General features: G+C 39.0%; 1 protein-coding gene across 3 annotated transcripts in view; it reads left to right on the top strand.

Annotated features, from left to right (window-relative positions):
* NALCN (sodium leak channel, non-selective) overlaps positions 1–19,618 on the top strand; it is an 850,352-nt gene that overhangs the window by 810,978 nt on the left and 19,756 nt on the right. For all 3 annotated transcript variants that reach the window (XM_073664203.1, XM_073664204.1, XM_073664206.1), the window contains 5 exons: positions 2,212–2,318; positions 4,265–4,339; positions 4,921–5,040; positions 7,050–7,118; positions 15,112–15,260. In XM_073664203.1, coding sequence (XP_073520304.1) covers positions 2,212–2,318; positions 4,265–4,339; positions 4,921–5,040; positions 7,050–7,118; positions 15,112–15,260 — 520 coding nt within the window. The remainder of the gene's footprint in view (positions 1–2,211; positions 2,319–4,264; positions 4,340–4,920; positions 5,041–7,049; positions 7,119–15,111; positions 15,261–19,618) is intronic.

Below are 19,618 nucleotides of genomic sequence, written 5' to 3' on the forward strand. Positions count from 1 at the left end.
CGCCATGCCATACCCTGTGGACAGCGCTTGATTGGAGCCAATTTCATCCTACAACAGGACAATGACCCAAAGCACACCTCCAAATTATGCATGAACTATTTAGGGAAGAAGCAGGCAGCTGGTATTCTATCTGTAATGGAGTGGCCAGCTCAGTCACCATATCTCAACCCTATTGAGCTGTTGTGGGAGCAACTTGACCGTATGGTACGCAAAAAGTGCCCATCAAGACTATCCAACTTGTGGGAGGGGCTTCAGGAAGCATAGGGGGAAATTTCTCAAGATTACCTCAGCAAATTAACAGCTAGAATGCCAAAGGTCTGCAATGCTGTAATTACAGCAGAGGTAGCATTCTTTGACGAAAGCAAAGTTTGAAGGAGAAAATTATTCTTTCAAATAAAAATCATTATTTCTAACCTTGTCAATGTCTGGACTATATTTTCTATTCATTTTGCAACTCATTTGATAAATAAAATTATGAGTTTTCATGGAAAACACAAAATTGTCGGGGTAACGACAAACTTTTGAACAGTAGTGTATGTGGTATCAGCGCATTCATAAAAGTCAGATGTATCACAATATAAAAATAATTAACCTAATCGGTTAACACTGGAAATGGAAAAATTTCAAGAACGCCAAAATTAAATCTTTTTGGTTGCTTCAATACAACAAAAAATGCCGTAACAAGTGATCAAAATGTCATATGTATCCCAAAATAGTATCAATGAAAATGTCATCTCGCCCTGCAAAAAATAAGCCATCACACAGATCCATTGCCTGAAAAATGAAAACGTTACGTGTCTTGGAAAATGGCAACACAACCCTTAATAAAAAAATGGAAAAACTTTTTTTCACCAGTAAAATAATAAAGAAAAGCTTTACATGTTTGGTATTGCCGTAATCACACTAATGAGCAGAATCATATTAACGGAAAAACAAAAAAGTTATGGCTCTGAGAAGAAGGGGAGGAAAAAACAAAATAATAATGTTCCATATGGCGGCTTCTTTATTTTCCCCTATTACTGGGGCCTCAAATCCTCTTCAACTGCAATAATTCACTCTGCACTCTTCTATTGCATCAAGTAAGATAAAAATATAATTTACAGTCTCACCCCTCCACACTGACACCATTATTTCTAATCCCAGCGTTTCCACCTGGTGAAAACATTTCCCTTTCCACTTGGTGGCTTTCTAATGGTCTATGCTCATTACATGATTTCCTAGTGCATAGTAAGCTACTGTGCATCTCCTTCCTTAATAACCTTTATAAACCGTCCCCTGGGGAACGGTGGAGAATGCAGCAGATTTTTCATTTCTTGACCTCTTATCAGCACGTTTGATAAAATTGAACTTAACACAATGGAATCTATTTGCAAATTCCACACAACGACTCTTGGAATTTTGTCTTGTTCTGATAACATGATGAATAGTCTACAGAAAGATGGTAAGCTTCCTTCCATGCTTCAATGGGAAGCTGACTTTCACACAACTTTGTCACCCGAGCGCCGGCATCATTGCTGTACTTTATTGAGCAAATAGCTGTCAGTCTGATAGAAACCTTGTCAAAAATATTACATTGCACTTGTATAGTCTGTCAAGCTTAGTAGATGTCTTGGATCTTTGTTCCCGTGGCTGTATGATAGTGGCACACACCTCCACATATGATGGACCTGTCCAATAGCCCAAAAATTCTGGAGCAAGTTCACTAATTTCTACACTCTTAGGCATAACAGCTAACCTATCCCCTGCGATTTTGGTAGATAAACTCTCTAGAATTACATATTCCTGTTAAACATATTCACATGGCAACTTCATGTAGTGGAGACAGCCTCCTTCCCCCTCCTAATAGATGTGTTGGTTGCCTAAATGAATAAAATTATGATTTGTGATAGATTATCAGCAATTGCTATAGATAAAGTCGCTCTTTTTGAGAAGGTGTGGACCCCTTGGCTATTACATGCTAATGTTCTTAATCCAAATTTATTTGCTTAGCTATAACTTTCTTATATTCTTTTGTATGGGCTTTACTATTGTGATATTTTACTATCAAACATGATCATATTCTTTCCAACGTGAGCCCCAATGGAGATAGTTATGATAATGTCTGTAAAGTGCTTTAGAATTAATGGCGCTATATAAGTGAGTAAAATAAATAAATAAATATATTGGTAAAATATATTCACCTATCTTATGTGATTGGCATTCTTTTCCTAGATAATGATGGCTTCAGAGCACGGATGTATGACATAACACAGCATCCATTTTTCAAGAGGACTATAGCCGTACTTGTCCTAGCACAATCGGTTCTGCTATCAGTAAAGGTATGTTACATAGGCTTCCAGTTAGACTCCGGCATTACTAATGGATTAGAGATCATCTATGTATTTAACCCTAACAGGCTTTCGTGTCTTGATACGATTGTGCTATGTACAACCACAATTCCAAGAAACTTGTGATGCTGTGTAGAATGTGAAGAAAACAAGGATGCAATGATTTATAAATCTCTTATAGCGATATTTTATTCAGAGTACAACATAGAATACAGATCAGAGGGTTAAAGTTAGACTTCTTTCCATTTCATTCGAAATAATTGACTTATTTAGAAATTAATGGTAGCAAAACATCTTAGAAAATTTGGGAGAGAATTAACAAAAGGCTTCAAAGGTGAGTGAAACTAATGAAAAACAGCTATAGAGTCCGTTATCAACTAAGTCACATGACTGCAAAAAAAGAGAATGTTAGAGTCAGAGTTTCTCAGAAGCAAAGATGGTCAGAGGCTTTTCAATCTGTGATCAACTGTGTCTAAAAATTGTGGAAAAATTTCAGAAAAAATGTTTCTCAATGTAAATTTGCAAAGACCTTGAATATCCCAACATCTACAGTATGAAATATCATCAAAACATTCTGAGATTATGGAGAAATCCATGTGCACAAGGGACAAGGTCGATGATCAATACTGGATGCTCGTGATCTCTGGGCCCTAAGGGAACACTGCATAAAAACTGGCATAAACCCATGTGTGCAAATCATTTGGTCATGTAAATGACTGCATGGGCTCATGAATACTTCCAAAAACCTTTGATTATGAACAAAGTTTGCCATGCAATTAACAGAGCCATATATCAACACAGTGCAGGAACACTGCTCTTTTTCTGGGCCAAAGCTCATTTAGAATGGACTGAGGCAAAATGGTAAACTGTTCTGTGATCAGATGAATCACAGTTTGAAATCCCTTATGGAAACCATAGACGCTGTTTCCTTTGGACTCGAGAGAGAGAGAGAGGAACCATCCAGTTTGTTATCAGTGCACAGTTAAAAAGCCTGTATCTCTAATGGTATGGGGTTGCATTAGTGCCTATGGCATGGGCAACCTACACATGCTGAAAGGCACTACCAATGCTGAGCATTATATAGAGGTTTTAGAACAACATATGCTCTCATCCAGATGTCTATTTCAGGGTAGGCATTGCATATTTCAGCAAGACTATGCCAAACCACATACTGCATCCATCACAACAGCATGGCTTTGCAGAAGAAGAGTTTGGGTGATGAACTGTCCTGTCTGCAGTCCAGACTTTTCACCCTTCAGAAAACTTTTGGTGCAGCATGAAATGAAAAATTTGCAAGGAAGATCGAGGACTGTTAGACAACTAGAATCCTACATCAGACAAAAATGGGACAACATTCTCCTCCCAAAACTCTAGCAATTTGTACCCTTCATTCCCAGATGTTTACAGACTGCTGTAAAAGCAGAGGGGATATTACTAAATGGTAGACAAAGCCCTGCCCCAACTTTTTTGAGATGTGTTTCTGTCATCAATTTATAAGCTCAATTTTTAAGATGAAAAGGAAAAATGTCTAACTTTCAACTTGTAATCTGTGTTCTTTGTTCTGTTGTGAATAAAATAAGGCTTCCAAATCATTGCATTGTTGTTTTCTTTACATCCTGCACAGCGTCAGAGCTGTAATCTTTTGCCTCTTTAGCAATAAATAAAAAATGTACCTCTATGTACAACTAATCAAAGATCTTACTAGTTATGTAGCTTTATGATTTTGTTGTACCCGTGACTGGTGTCTTCTCACTGACAATAGTAAGGAGCAGAATCTGATTATAAAAGCACTATAATGAACAGTTTTCCAGGGGTTTCACCTGTCAGTTTCTCCCAGAAACCGCCCACCTCAGCACATAAATATTATAGGAAGTTAGGAAAAAGGAAAAAAAAGAAAAAAGATATATATGTAAAATATTCTGTCTTTCGTTTTCCAGTGGGATGTTGATGATCCTGTGACTGTGCCTCTTGCAACAATGTCAGTCGTTTTCACCTTCATTTTTGTTTTGGAGGTAATGTACCCTAGTCTGTGTATATGATAACAGTATGACATTACTTATATGTGCAATCATTTGGGGAATTTTTTTTATCTCCGCTCTCCAACCAATCTTAGGAATGGAAGACTTCATCTCACGGGTGGTACACTGAGGGGAACTTCATGGCGGTGGAGCAGGGAAGCTTCCAAAAATAAAAATGAGTATCCAGAAGTACATCCAAATGATACAGTTTATAAAACTTTTCAAACTTTGTAATTTGGATGCGCTACTAGATACTTGTTTTTATCATTTCATACAGTATATGTGGGTATTTCCTTGACCCGAATAGCTGAAAACTGCAGATTTTTCAGAAATGGCGCCAAATGTTTTCTTATGAAACCATTTACAGTGTAAATACCCTGCCACAGACGCACTGTCTCTTGTAATTGTTACAACGTGTTGCTTTTGCACTGTAAATAATACTCATGGTAGTATGCTTGTAATACATGTTCAGCACAAGATGATATTTTTACACCTGGCAAGTTCATTGAATTCCTTCTACAGCTGGAATTCTGAAAAAATGCTCATTTATTAATTAAATGATTTGTCTTGTAAAGGTTACAATGAAGATAACAGCGATGTCTCCAGCTGGATTTTGGCAAAGCAGGAGAAATCGTTACGACTTGCTGGTAACATCCCTGGGTGTTATTTGGGTTATTCTTCATTTTGCCTTACTGGTATGATGCGCTCCTTCTTTTATTTTAACTTAAATATAAATATTAATCCCTTGCCATTAATGTCTGTAACTGTATAGCCAGTAGTCTACCTCAGTCAGGAGTACAGTTACATTGTTGTTCCGATGCCATCCTGCTGTACTACACAGCTAAGTTTCTTCTGCGAACAAAGCTGATCATAACACTTTAACCCCTGACCTTCCGCTGTGAATTATGACAGCAGCATGTGAGAAGTTTGACAGAGAGAGATTACTCCTTCTGTCAACCCATACAGCTACCAGAGGCCTAACAATGATCCAGAGGTCGGGTCTAATAGCCTAACTGTAAGTCAAGCAATGCACTACATAACTAGTACAGTGTATTATTAATGCGGTAAAAGGATTGCTTGTTAAAGTTCCTTTGTGAGACTAGTAAGTATTGTAAATACAGTACAAAAGTAAAAAAGGTTTTAAATGAAAAGAAAAAATTTAACAAAAATAAAATCCCCGATCTCTTTTTCAAATATTGCATTCTGCTTTATCAATATAAACGAAAGTAAAATTAGATGAACAACTTCAGTACTTTATAGAGATCATGTCACAGTTTACACAAAGGAAAGCGATGGTATATGACATCAGTATCCCTGTATAAAGGCTAGTACCATAAAAAAAACAAAAAAAGGGGAGGCCTCAACGTAAGTGGGATGAGGGAGGGGATGGAAGGGGCACACAGAAAATAAGGAAGGGGCCAGCATTTGATGCAAGTATTAATAATAAAAATTGTTAATATGTTAAAAAAAACTGCAAACAAGTATACATTTTTAGTTTGTCAGTGTTCGTAATGACCCATTCTATAAAACCACAATATTATTTATCCTGCACTGTGAATGCCGTAAAAAAATTCTGAAAAGATATGTCATAATTGCTGTTTTTGTTCATCTGGACTAACAAAAAAAATTTGAAACAAAAAGTGACAAAAAGTTGTAGGTACCCCAAAACAGTTCCAGTAAACAAGTGCAGCTTGTTATCCAAAAAAAACTATTTTTTTTAAAGAGATTTAATTGTACATATGTATTAAAGCATACAAAGTATAAATTGGGAACCACAATAATCACATTGACCTGCACAAAACAGTTAACATGTCAATTATACTGCATCGTAAACGCTGCAAAAAATTAGCTTAAAAAACAATTACAGATTTATAGTTTTTTGTTCATGACAAGTACCAAAAAAGAGATATAAAGTGATCAAAAAGTCATATGTGATCATAAATGGTAGAAATACAACTATCCTGCAAAGAAACAAGACCTAATACAACTTCATCTACAGAAAAAAATTATGAGTATCAGAATATGGTGACCAAAGAAAAAAAGATAGTTCTCTCCTTCACTGTATTAATTTAATTTTTACATGTAGCCACCACCGCAACTAATAACACCTGATCGATGGGAGTGCCGAGTGTCGGTCCCCCACTGGTCAGATATTCATGACCTCTCCAAAAAATAGTTTCTCAATGAATTATAACCAAAGAACATTTTTAAATAAATTATTTAGACCTAATGAGGCAGCTGTACTTAAAGCAAGAAACAGTTCAGAAAATATTAAATACCCATAATGACATAAGTTAGCAAAGTAAGTACACCAGCCTCATCAGATTTAAATGATGTCTTTATAATGTAAGCAGTTTGTATCTTCGACTTTGGTGACAGATTGGCTTCAAATACACCATTTAAAACATGTTCTTTTTTGATTCACTGTGTCCTAGCATCCTGTGGACCTTAGGGTTATAGACTTTTAATAGTTTACAGATACAGATACTGGTACAAATGCCGTGAATAAACACAAGTATTACTTTATTGTGTACATCCAGTTAGTATTGATGACCTATATTTAGTGATTACATTATCTTATAAGCTACATGTGTGAAGTGATTCATAGCGAGAATGTAGTCTTGCTTCCAATTGTAAAGTCAGATATAAGAGTTGTGTTCTACCTAAGAAAAATATTTTGTAAATGTGCACTGTTCTATTGCAGAATGAATACACATATATGATGGGTGCCTGTATAATCGTCTTTAGATTTTTCTCCATATGTGGAAAGCATGTAAGTAACTTTATTATATTTCATTATCTTACCCATTACATTTGATTAGTTATATATTTCTTATTACAGATTTGGCCAGCAATGCACATATAGGAACATGACCATATTAAAACGTAATGGATTGTGCAAGCAGCATTCTTTTCTCCATACACCATTACTTTTCATAGTAAAATCCCATACATAGTGGTCATTCAAACACCAGCTACTTAAACCTAATATGAACAGACACTAAGTACCATGCGAATATAAACATTTGAACAATAATCAGTAATAAAACTATGTAACAAAGCAAAGCTAAAGCATAATCAGTGCAATAATATCACCATAATCTAAATACCGTATTTTTCGGATTATAAGATGCACCGGACGATAAGACGCACCCCAAATTTTGGGGTGGAAAATAGGAAAAAAATATTTTTTATAAGATGGGGGTCTGTCTTGTAGTCCGAATAGGTATCTTACCTGAGGGGTGGCGGCTGTGGAGCAGGGGTCACAGGAGGCCGGCTGTGGCAGAAGTGAATCAATGCTGGGTGGGAGAAGGGAGGGCCCTAGCAGCGGAGGGTTGCGGCGGTGGTGAAGCTGGATCACAGGAAGCAGGGTCCCTACCTCAGGTGGCGGCAGAAGCGGTGAGATGCTACTGGGCTGGTGTCGGTGGTGAGGCAGAACGAAGTGCATTGCTTTTGCTGAAGCCGTGGTCTACATGAAAATGGCCACCCAGGCCGGTGCATGCACAGACTGGGATCTCGGAGGCCATTTCCCTGAGGCCCACGGCTCAGGAAGATGGCCGCCGGAGGCGGCGCATGTGTGGTTGATATCTCTGCTGGACCAAGATCCCAGTCTATGCATGCAGCCCACGGCTTCTGGAAAATGACCTCCGGTAAAGCTCTGCCTGACCACTGATACCAGACCCACAGCATCACACCGCTTCTGCCGCCGCTGGGTTCCTGAGGGAGGGACCCTGCTTCCTACTATCCCGCTCCAGCACTACCACAACTCCCCGGTAAGCTACATTCGGACCATAAGATGTACTCCTATTTTCTTCCCAAATTTGGGGAGAAAAAGTGCGTCCTATGGTCTGAAAAATACGTTACATTATCGCAGATACATTACTGTTCAAAAGTTTGGGGTCACCCAGAAAATTTTGTGTTTTCCATGAAAACTCATAATTTTATTTATCAAATGAGTTGCAAAATTATTAGAAAATATAGTCCAGAGATTGACAAAGTTAGAAATAATGATTTTTATTTGAAAGAATAATTTTCTCCTTCAAACTTTGCTTTCGTCAAAGAATGCTCCCTTTGCAGCAATTACAGCATTGCAGACCTTTGGCATTCTAGCTGTTAATTTGCCAAGGTAATCTTGAGAAATTTTACCCCATGCTTCCTGAAGCAACCCCCCAAAAGTTGGATTGTCTTGATGGGCTCTTTTTGCGTACCATACGGTCGAATTGCTCCCACAACAGCTCAATGGGGTTGAGATCTGGTGACTGCGCTGTCCACTCCATTACAGATAGAATACCAGCTGCCTGCTTCTTCCCTAAATAGTTCATGCATAATTTGGAGGTGTGCTTTGGGTCATTGTCCTGTTGTAGAATGAAATTGGCTCCAAACAAGTGCTGTCCACAGGGTATGGCATGGCGTTGCAAAATGGAATGATAGCCTTCCTTATTCAAAATCCCATTTACCTTGTACAAATCTCCCACTTTACCAGCACCAAAGCAGCCCCAGACCATCACATTACCTCCACCATGCTTGACAGATGGCATCAGGCACTCTTCCAGCATCTTTTCAGTTGTTCTGCGTCTCACAAATGTTCTTCTGTATGATCCAAACACCTCAAACTTTGATTCGTCTGTCAAAAAAACTTTTTTCTAATCTTCCTCTGTCCAATGTCTGTGTTCTTTTGCCCATATTAATCTTTTCCTTTTATTAGCCAGTCTCAGATATGGCTTTTTCTTTGCCACTTTGCCCTGGAGGCCAGCATCCCAGAGTCGCCTCTTCACTGTAGACGTTGACACTGGCGTTTTGCGTGTACTATTTAATGAAGCTGCCAGTTGAGGAGCTGTGAGGTGTCGATTTCTCAAACTAGAGACTCTAATGTACTTGTCCTGTTGCTCAGTTGTGCAGCGGGGCCTCCCACTTCTCTTTCTACTCTGGTTAGAGCCTGTTTGTGCTCTTCTCTGAAGGGAGTAGTACACACCGTTGGTCATTTTGAGAGTTTGAGAGAACAAAGAAATGTAATGCTCCAGATTCTCAACTACCTCAAAGGAAGGTCAATTTTATAGCTTCTCAAATCAGCCAAACCATTTTCAGCTGGGCTAACATACTTGTGCAAGGGTTTTCTAGGGTTTTCTAAACATCCATTAGCCTTCTTACACAGTTAGCAAACACAATGTACCATTAAAACATGGTTGTTGGAAATGGGCCTTTATACACCTATGTAGATATTGCAATAAAAACAAGACATTTGCAGCTAGAATAGTCATTTACCACATTAACAATGTATAGAGTGTATTTCTGTTTCATTTAATGTTAGCTTCATTGAAAAAAAATGTGCTTTTCTTTCAAAAATAATGAAATTTCTAAATGACCCCAAACTTTTGAGCGGTAATGTATATTAATATTTAACATATACATACAAAGATAAAACAATAGAGCCTTTAAGCAAATTTGTAAGCAACATATATATTTGCTTAAAGGATTCGTCTTAAATTGTCTCTTGAGTAGCACATAACCTTCCAGTCTCTTTCGCTTCCTGGTTTCTGGCAAGACTGTCACTCATGGACAACTATAAATCTCAGCACAAATTCTGTTGTAGCACATTCAGGCTTTGTTCTGGAGTGTACACTGCTATCACTGTATTTATACATAGGGATAGCAGGGCATTTGATCAAGCACACAGCTTAGTGAGAGCCATGATTAATAAACCTGCTCTGAAAACTGATGATGATGGAGGCTGGTGATTTTGCAAGATCTATAATAGCAGCTAGTCAGGAGCAAAGAGGAAGGAGGGGGCCAGGTGAACAGCTGAGGGTGGGTTCACATAGCATTTACCACTGTGGTCAGTGGCTCCATTGGGGCTTACGTCTGAACTACCACAAAACGGAATTCAGGCATATGCACTGACTGGTCCATTTGACTATAAGGATGCAGATGGAGTCACAGTGTGCTCTTGTCATGCATTATATTTGGCCATATATGCATAGTTGAGGCCGCAGCAAGGCTTATTTGACTACATCTTTCTGCCCGCCTCCAATAGGCATGTACAGCCACTTGCACATATTTAAATGCCCCCCTATTATTGTGCATGGTTTCTCCCCAATACAGAAGGACTAGATTTTATTTGTTCCCCTACCCTACTCATTTTCTATAGCCATTAGGCAAATTATTTTTACCCTCCTAATTTACGAAAGGAGAGGGGAATCCTCTACATGTTCTCATTACCCTACAGCAAAGGGATGGGATGACCAACTACTCTCCCCAGGTCCCATCTAAAAATAGACTATAATGGCACTGCCTAGAGGTTTCCAGCTCCTTTCACTTGTGTATTAGTATATCTATGGAGTGGACGCCACCACCCTCATTGAGTCGCCATCACCAGTATCCATTCAGTATTATTTTAGAAAATGCACAGTAATGTATTAGGAACAAAAATATGGTGGTCTACTTGTACTTACTGGGACCCTGGAATTAGCTGAGCCATTATATGGCTCCTGTGCAGCATTTCTATAAATTGAGAACACAAAATAATTTTCCTTGTGGTTGAGGGAATGTTCTGCACAGTAATCAATATACACTGCTCAAAAAAATAAAGGGAACACTCAAATAACACATCCTAGATGTGAATGAATGAAATATTCTCATTGAATACTTTGTTCTGTACAAAGTTGAATGTGCTGACAACAAAATCACACAAAAATCATCAATGGAAATCAAATTTATTAACCAATGGAGACCTGGATTTGGAGTCACCCCCAAAATTAAAGTGGAAAAAACACACTACAGGCTGATCCAACTTTGATGTAATGTCCTTAAAACAAGTCAAAATGAGGCTCAGTATTGTGTGTTGTGTCCGTGCCTGTATGACCTCCCTACAACGCCTGGGCATGCTCCTGATGAGGTTGCGGATGGTCTCCTGTGGGATCTCCTCCCAGACCTGGACTAAAGCATCCGCCAACTCCTGGACAGTCTGTGGTGCAACGTGACGTTGGTGGATGGAGCAAGACATGATGTCCCAGATGTGCTCAATTGGATTCAAGTCTGGGGAACGGGCGGGCCAGTCCATAGCTTCAATGCCTTCATCTTGCAGGAACTGCTGACACACTCCAGCCACATGAGGTCTGGCATTGTCCTGCATTAGGAGGAACCCAGGGCCAACCGCACCAGCATATGGTCTCACAAGGGGTCTGAGGATCTCATCTCTGTACCTAATGGCAGTCAGGCTACCTCTGGCGAGCACATGGAGGGCTGTGCGGCCCTCCAAAGAAATGCTGCCCCACACCATTACTGACAAACATGCTGAAGGATGTTGCAGGCAGCAGATCGCTCTCCACGGTGTCTCCAGACTCTGTCACTTCTGTCACATGTGCTCAGTGTGAACTTGCTTTCATCTGTGAAGAGCACAGGGCGCCAGTGGCGACTTTGCCAATCCTGGTGTTCTGTGATAAATGCTAAGCGTCCTGCATGGTGTTGGGCTGTGAGCACAACCCCCATCTGTGGACGTTGGGCCCTCATACCACCCTCATGAAGTCGGTTTCTAACCGTTTGTGCAGACACATGCACATTTGTGGCCTGCTGGAGGTCATTTTGCAGAGCTCTGGCAGTGCTCCTCCTGTACCTCCTTGCACAAAGGCGGAGGTAGCGGTCCTGCTGCTGGGTTGTTGCCCTCCTACGTCTTCTGGTGAACTGGCCTGTCTCCTGGTAGCGCCTCCAGCCTCTGGACACTAGGCTGGCAGACACAGCAAACCTTCTTGCCACAGCTCGCATTGATGTGCCATCCAGGATGAGCTGCACTACCTGAGCAACTTCTGTGGGTTGTAGAGTCCGTCTCATGCTGCCACGAGTGTGAAAGCATAACCAACATTCAAAAGTGACCAAAACATCAGCCAGAAAGCATTGGTACTGAGATGTGGTCTGTGGTCCCCACCTGCAGAACCACTCCTTTATTGAGGGTGTCTTGATAATTGCCAATAATTTCCATCTACTGTATTCTCTATTCCATTTGCACAACAGCATGTGAAACTGATTGTCAATCAATGTTGCTTCCTAAGTGGACAGTTTGATTTCACAGAAGTTTGATTTACTTGGAGTTGTATTCTGTTGTTTAAGTGTTCCCTTTATTTTTTTGAGCAGTGTATATTATTGAATATAAAGTGCCTTTTAGTAATTTCTGTTTGTCAATTGTGCTGACATTTTTTAGTGTACTCCATTGAATAAACTCTTACGTCTAAGCCCATTTTCATCTGTGTTATGTAAGGAGATTTCTTTGCTATACTTTGGGAACAAATCTCTTAACTATGCTGTGGACATGAATGTATTTCTCAAAATCATGTTTCTCTTAAATAGACATGCTGAGAGAAAAATAACTACCCTCAATTTACTTTTATCTCCAAATAGAGCATAAAATGGCTTTTTCATGGTCACTTGTCATCATCCACTTAGCTTGTCAATTTACAGACATACTATTTTAATTTTAATTGTGTTTTTGGTTGGTTAATATAACATATAAAATACATTTTATTCCATGGGTAATTTATTTTAGTTCCATTTAAATGAAAAAGGTGGCAATCTCACAGTCTTAACTTGATTTTATTTATCCTTGAGCCTGGAAAAATGGCGGAGGATTTAGTAAGGTCTGATTGAAAGTTTAAAGGAGTTAAGTGAGAACATTTTGCTTCTGGCTTCCAGCACATATGAGAAAATGAAATCCTCGAGGAAGAATAGTTGGATCTAAAGCCTTTGTTTTCCCTCAGCCTTCACTACATGGAGTTCTATCATATAGTTTATCTGCTGCAAGCCGGCCATGAAACATTTCAGGTCACCCCTAATATGTGCCACTTTACGAGACTTTAGCATGATGTGTGTACGTTGTGGGACCAATATGTTGCATGGTACGGTGCGGGACCCATATGTTGCATGACCTCAAGGACTTGATGTCAACACGTCTGTTTTCTGTATTGGTTAGTAAATACTACAACATCTGTTATTAAGTGCGTCCTACGATATTTTATAGTACAGCATATATACACTGTATGTCATGTGATCAAAGCTGTGGTTGAGAAAATTTCCCTAACCTAAGGTGGCAGAATACCTAATCAAAATACTCCAGAATGCTGGATCAAGTTGAGTAAGAATTTGGTCGTGCACCACATTTAGACAATTTATATAGATCACTAACTAAGGGATGTTTCTTATAAGAATGAGTGTGGCTTATCATGAAAATAAGCCAACCAAGAGGTGAAATAATGTTAGTCAAAAGCATCTTAAAATGTGACAAATTTATCAACCGCACAAGCCACTGTGATAAATTACCCAAATAGCTTGCAGGGTTCAACAGACACTGATGTACAGAGATGTAGCGCAGTACATATAGTTAAGTAGGAGAACAATACAGCGTCTTTTAACCCCTTCCCAACATATGATTTACTACTATGTCATAAGTCGTGTCCTTGTCTTTAATGCAGGTACAGAAACAGAGCTTGCATTATTGCAAGAAAATGACTTTGATACAAACCCAGGATCTGCCTCTAACAGCTGCTGGTGTAGCCAAGATCCGCACGCTGCTGTTAACCACTTAACTGCCGCTGTCCATCTTTGACAGTGTCATCTAAAGCATGCACCCATTGGTCCCCCTCCTCTAAGTCCTGATAAATTGCCATAACACACAGAGATCTGCTGAATACCTCCATGCATGTTGTAACAATGATCCTATGAAAACCATCCTGTGGCTACCGTTCATAGAGTGTAATTTTTTACTATACCACAGTATTGCAGTATATAGAATGAGCAATCAGATCATCTCAGGTTCTGGTCCCCTAAGGAGATTAAAAAAAATAAGATAAAAAGTGGAAAAGAAGTTTTTAAAAATATTAAATATATATATATTTAAACATTCGAATTACCCTCATTACATTTTAAAAATACATAGTATAGATGTGTCTCTAAAAGTCAGATCTAACAAAATATTAAATTAGTTAACTAGATTGTGAAATAGCGTAATGAGAAAAAAAAATCAAAATGCCAGAATTGCTGTTGTTTGGTGACTGCAACTCCATGTAAAAATAAAAAAGAAGCAATAAAAATGTATTTACCTCAGAATGGTATCAATAAAAACTTCAACTTACCATGTAAAAAATAAGCCTTCATAGAGATCCAAAAATTGAAAACATTATGGGTCTTGGAAAGTGGTAACCCAAACATATTTTTTTCAAAATTTCCAATTTTTTTTTTTAACAAAAAAACTATCCCAATTTGGCATCACTGTAATTCTACTGACTGGGAGAATTTTTTTCACAAGTCATTTTTACCAAACAAAGAATGCTATAAAAATAAAACCTAAAATACAATTGTGGAATTGCATTTTTTTGCACAATGTCACTGCAGTTGGAACGCCTTTGTGTTTTCCACTACATCAAATGTTAAAATGAGTGGTGCCATTCATCCCACACAAAAAACAAGCCCGCAAATGTCTATATCGCATGAAAAATTAAAAAGTTATGGTTTTGGGGGCAAAAAAGGAGAAAACAAAAAGCACAAAAATGGAAAATTGCCAGGAAGGGGTTATAATCTTGACTTTATTTAAATATCATGTAGTCCACAAAACAGAACACAAAGCGTGAAAATTCTGACTTGTTTCAGATGCAAAGGACATAAGTGACAGCAAATGAGGACCGAATGCAAATTTCCTTTGTGGCATCTAGTCTAATTCGGGTTTGAGTAAAGTTAAGACAGTATTAATCAATCTGTCCCATTGTTCTTACACTCTTGTCTTCTAGGTTACACTGAAGATGCTGTTGCTGACTGTTGTTGTCAGCATGTACAAGAGTTTCTTTATTATCGTGGGAATGTTCTTGTTGCTTCTTTGCTATGCTTTTGCTGGAGTTGTTCTGTTCGGAACGGTGAAATATGGTGAAAACATTAATCGGTATGTAAGCAGTACTATCACATTGTGTCCTGTATGCTAAACAGTACTACAAAACATTACTGCACTGACATCTCTGATGTGTCACACTGCGCTGAAAGTTTAAATAATCTGTGTCAGTCCAACTTAAAGGGAATCTGTCAGCAGGTTTTTGCTATGTAATCTGATGACACCATGAGGTAGAGGATAAAACACAAATCTCAGCCATGCCTCTCTTATCAAGCTCCTGTTTTTTTTTGCTTGCAATAATTGTTTTAGCACCAGGAGCTTATCATTGCTAGGACAGGGCAGCTGTGCCTCCTGGTCCAGCAACCCCACCTCCTGTGATAAACACTTCACTGTCACTTCACTGGACATTGTATATACAGAGCCTGGTGTGGGCGGGGCTAGCTTCCTCAGCTCTGCTGCATTGCTAAATCTGAAAACTCTGATTGTGTCAGAACAGCTGCACCCAGTAATCTAAGTGATACATCATTGGAGTCAGCTTCTCTTTGCCTACATCAGGCTGCTCTCAGATGAGGTAGCAAAAACCTGCTGATAAATTCCCTTTAAGCGGAAGAGGGTACAGCCACAATCCATCCATGGTAAAATCAGCAAGTATTACGTATGGATTTGTCATGGATATTACTGTGTATTTGCCTCAGATTTCACCCTATATATTGCAAAGTATAAAATCCGTTGTGAATGATTTAAAAAAAATCTTATCCTATTTGTTAGTAATGTAATACACTGGCGATTTTCCACCTGAAAAATCCGGTCAGGAAATCTGAAGTATTTCACCCCTTATGAATCTACATAATAGTTAATGGTAATTTAAAGAGGACCTGCCACCCGGTCAAAAGTAGCAAGTTTGTGCTCTTATTTTATTCCTTCTGCGCCACCGAGTATTCTGTTTTGTTTATTTATTAAACCCACGATACGGTTACAGAAATATGGGCTTTTTTTTAGTACTAATTTTTATGATCTTTAACAACAAGGAGTGGCTGAATTGATTGCTTGGGCTCATGTCTTCTAGCTGCTCTGCATTATTACCAGACACGCCCTCTTGATAATGAACGTAAAAATTAACACTAAATAAAAAGGACCATATCTCTGGAACCATATCATGGGTTTAAAAAAACAGCAGAAGACTCAGGGGAGCAGAGGGAATAAGATGAGAGCAAAATCTGACCACTTTTTAACTGGTAGAGGTATGTGCACATGGTGTCTTTAAGACACCAGCGCACCCGCTGAGGTTTTCCTAGATGAAGCTACTTCAGGAGAAAGCTGCCAGGCTTCCCTGGCGGTTTGGTTGTTGTTTTTGCAGCGTCTTCGCTAGCGTCTTTTTTCTGTGACTTAAACTATAGCTAGTGAGAGGCTTCCTGGTGAAAGCCGCCTGAAGAATAAACATGCCGCTTCTTTTAACCGCTTCACCAATTCCGAACCCTGAAGCAGCTAAAAGTGTTAGCAAAAGACTGAATATGTGCACGGCAATGTCGTTTTTGCGGTGTTTTTTTAGGCGCGTTCCAGGTGGAATTCTCCTGAAAAGGACTTGTGCACCTTGTATGCACATACCTTATCAGGTCCTCTTTAAAGGGATTTCTCAACAAAAAACTTTTTGTGAAATGTCATAAAAGTATGATCCATAGGGGTCCAGCTCATCAAGAGAAAGGTAGATCCTGCTCAATGTTCTCATCAAATCATGATCCGGCAACCGTCTTTCCTCTGGCACAAGTATTCCCAGCATTGGTAGGGATCACAGTGAAAAAGAATACAACCCCTGGCAAAAATTATGGAATCACCGGGCTCGGAGGATTTTCTTTCAGTTGTTTAATGTTGTTGAAAAAAAGCAAATCACAGACATGGCACAAAACTAGGGCTTTAAGAAATACTTAAAGAAATCAAGATTAAAAATGTGGTACTCAGTAAGGGTAATTTTTTTCAGACCAAGCAGAGGGAAAAAATTATGGAATCACTCAACTCTGAGGAAAAAATTATGGAATCATGAAAAACAAAAAAACACACAAAATAACACTCCAATGCATCACTATATTTTGTTGCACCACCTCTGGCTTTAATAATTGCTTGCAGTCTCTGAGGCATGGACTTAATGATTGACAAACAGTACTTTTCAACAATCTGGCTCCAACTTTCTCTGATTGCTGTTGCCAGATCAGCTTTGCAGTTTGGAGCCTTGTCATGGACCATTTTCTTCAACTTCCTCCAAAGATTTTCAATTGGATTGAGATCCAGACTATTTGCAGGCCATGACATTGACCTTATGTGTCTTCTTTCAAGGAATGTTTTAATAGTTTTTGCTCTATGGCAGGATGCATTATCATCTTGAAAAATGATATCATCATCCCCAAACATCCTTTCAATTGATGGGATAAGAAAACTGTCCAAAATATCAATGTAAACTTGGGCATTTATTGAAGATGTAATGACAGCCATCTCCCCAGTGTCTTTACCTGACATGCAGCCCCATATCATCAATGACTGTGGAAATATGCATGTTCTCTTCATGCAGTCATCTTTATAAATATCATTGGAACGGCACCAACCAAAAGTTCCAGCATCATCACCTTGCCCAATGCAGATTCACGATTCATCACTGAATATGACTTTCATCCAGTCATCCACATTTCCTTAGCCCATTGTAACCTTGTTTTTTGCTGTTTAGGTGTTAATGATGGCTTATGTTTAGCTTTTCTGTATGTAAATCCCATTTCCTTTAGGCGGTATCTTACAGTTCGGTCACTGTACTGGACATTGACTCCAGTATCCTCCCATTTGTTCCTCATTTGTTTTGTTGTGCATTTCCTGTTTTGGAGACATATTTCTTTAAGTTTCCAGTCTTGACGCTTTGATGTCTTCCTTGGTCTACGTATGTTTGCCTTTAACAACCTTCCCATGTTGTTTGTATTTGGTCCAGATTTTAGACACAGCTGACTGTGAACAACCAACATCTTTTGCAACATTGCGTGATGATTTACCTTCTTTTAAGAGTTTGATAATCCTCTTCCTTCAATTGACATCTGTCATGTTGGAGCCATGATTCATGTCAGTTCACTTGGTGCAACAGCTCTCCAAGGTGTGATCACTCCTTTTTAGATGCAGACTAACGAGCAGATCAAATTTGATGCAGGTATTAGTTTTAGAAATGAAAATTTACAGGGTGATTCCATAATTTTTTCCTCAGAATTGAGTGATTCCATAATTTTTTCCCTCTGCTTGGTCTGCAAAAAATTTCCCTTACTGAGTACCACATTTTTAATTTTGATTTCTTTTAGTGTTTCTAAAAGGCCCTAAAGTTGCCATTTGAAATGACTTTAGTTTTGTGCCATGTCTGTGATCTGCTTTTTTTCAACAACATTAAACAACTGAATGAACATCCTCCGAGCCCAGTGATTCCATAATTTTTGCCAGGGGTTGTACCATTTGGACATGTAAGGCTGGGTTCACACCAGTGTTGTCACTTCTGTAATTCTGTATCCAGAACAGAAAAAAATTATTTCATCAGAGCGATGCACATCATTAACTGATACAGTGGTGGCCAAAAGTATTGGCACCCCTGCAATTCTGTCAGATAATACTCAGTTTCTTCCTGAAAATGATTGCAATCACAAATTCTTTGGTATTATTATCTTCATTTAATTTGTCTTCAATGAAAAAACACAAAAAGAATTGTCCTAAAGCCAAATTGGATATAATTCCACACCAAACCTAAAAAAGGGGGTGGACAAAAGTATTGGCACTGTTTGAAAAATCATGTGATGCTTCTCTAATTCGTGTAATTAACAGCACCTGTAACTTACCTGTGGCACCTAACAGGTGTTGGCAATAACTAAATCACACTTGCAGCCAGTTAACATGGATTAAAGTTGACTCAACCTCTGTCCTGTGTCCTTGTGTGTACCACATTGAGCATGGAGAAAAGAAAGAAGACCAAAGAACTGTCTGAGGACTTGAGAAACCAAATTGTGAGGAAGCATGAGCAATCTCAAGGCTACAAGTCCATCTCCAAAGATCTGAATGTTCCTGTGTCTTCCGTGCGCAGTGTCATCAAGAAGTTTAAAGCCCATGGCACTGTGGCTAACCTTCCTAGATGTGGACGGAAAAGAAAAATTGACGAGAGATTTCAATGCAAGATTGTGTGGATGGTGGATAAAGAACCTCAACTAACATCCAAACAAGTTCAAGCTGCCCTGCAGTCCGAGGGTACAACAGTGTCAACCCGTACTATCCGTCGGCGTCTGAATGAAAAGGGACTGTATGGTAGGATACCCAGGAAGACCCCGCTTCTTATCCCAAGACATAAAAAAGCCAGGCTGGAGTTTGCCAAAACTTACCTGATAAAGCCTAAAACGTTTTGGAAGAAT

This window comes from Phyllobates terribilis, unplaced genomic scaffold (genome assembly GCF_046119375.1).
Source record: "Phyllobates terribilis strain yellow unplaced genomic scaffold, ASM4611937v1 Scaffold_2__4_contigs__length_985480577, whole genome shotgun sequence".
Classification (NCBI taxonomy): domain Eukaryota; kingdom Metazoa; phylum Chordata; class Amphibia; order Anura; family Dendrobatidae; genus Phyllobates; species Phyllobates terribilis.